Below are 257 nucleotides of genomic sequence, written 5' to 3'. Positions count from 1 at the left end.
TCCAGTTTATCTTCGCCAGCATGCAGAAACCCGAGGGGCTGCCCCAGATCACGGACGTGGTGCTGGACAAGGTTGGTGCGGCCCTGGAAATAGGGGGAGCGTGGGTGGTGCCCAGGTGCTGGTCTGGTTCCTCTTTGTGCCTTGTCAAGGTGGGGCAGGGACTTAACTTCTGTGCTTGGGGTCCTGTTGCAGCATCTGCAATGAGCCTTGAGCCTGGGGTCGGGGTGTGGGGGCACCTCTGGGGCCTTCTTTCCAGT

General features: G+C 60.7%; 1 protein-coding gene across 1 annotated transcript in view; it reads left to right on the top strand.

The window, feature by feature from the left end:
• Positions 1-257, top strand: part of EIF4G1 (eukaryotic translation initiation factor 4 gamma, 1) — a gene marked incomplete at its 5' end in the record, with an annotated part of 7,647 nt that overhangs the window by 1,015 nt on the left and 6,375 nt on the right. The window contains 1 exon segment of the mRNA XM_009587114.1: positions 6-71. Coding sequence (XP_009585409.1) covers positions 6-71 — 66 coding nt within the window.

The sequence above is a fragment of the Fulmarus glacialis genome, unplaced genomic scaffold (assembly GCF_000690835.1).
Source record: "Fulmarus glacialis isolate BGI_N327 unplaced genomic scaffold, ASM69083v1 scaffold26550, whole genome shotgun sequence".
Classification (NCBI taxonomy): domain Eukaryota; kingdom Metazoa; phylum Chordata; class Aves; order Procellariiformes; family Procellariidae; genus Fulmarus; species Fulmarus glacialis.
Note: the sequence above shows the minus strand (reverse complement) of the source record. Positions and strands in the feature narration are given on the sequence as shown.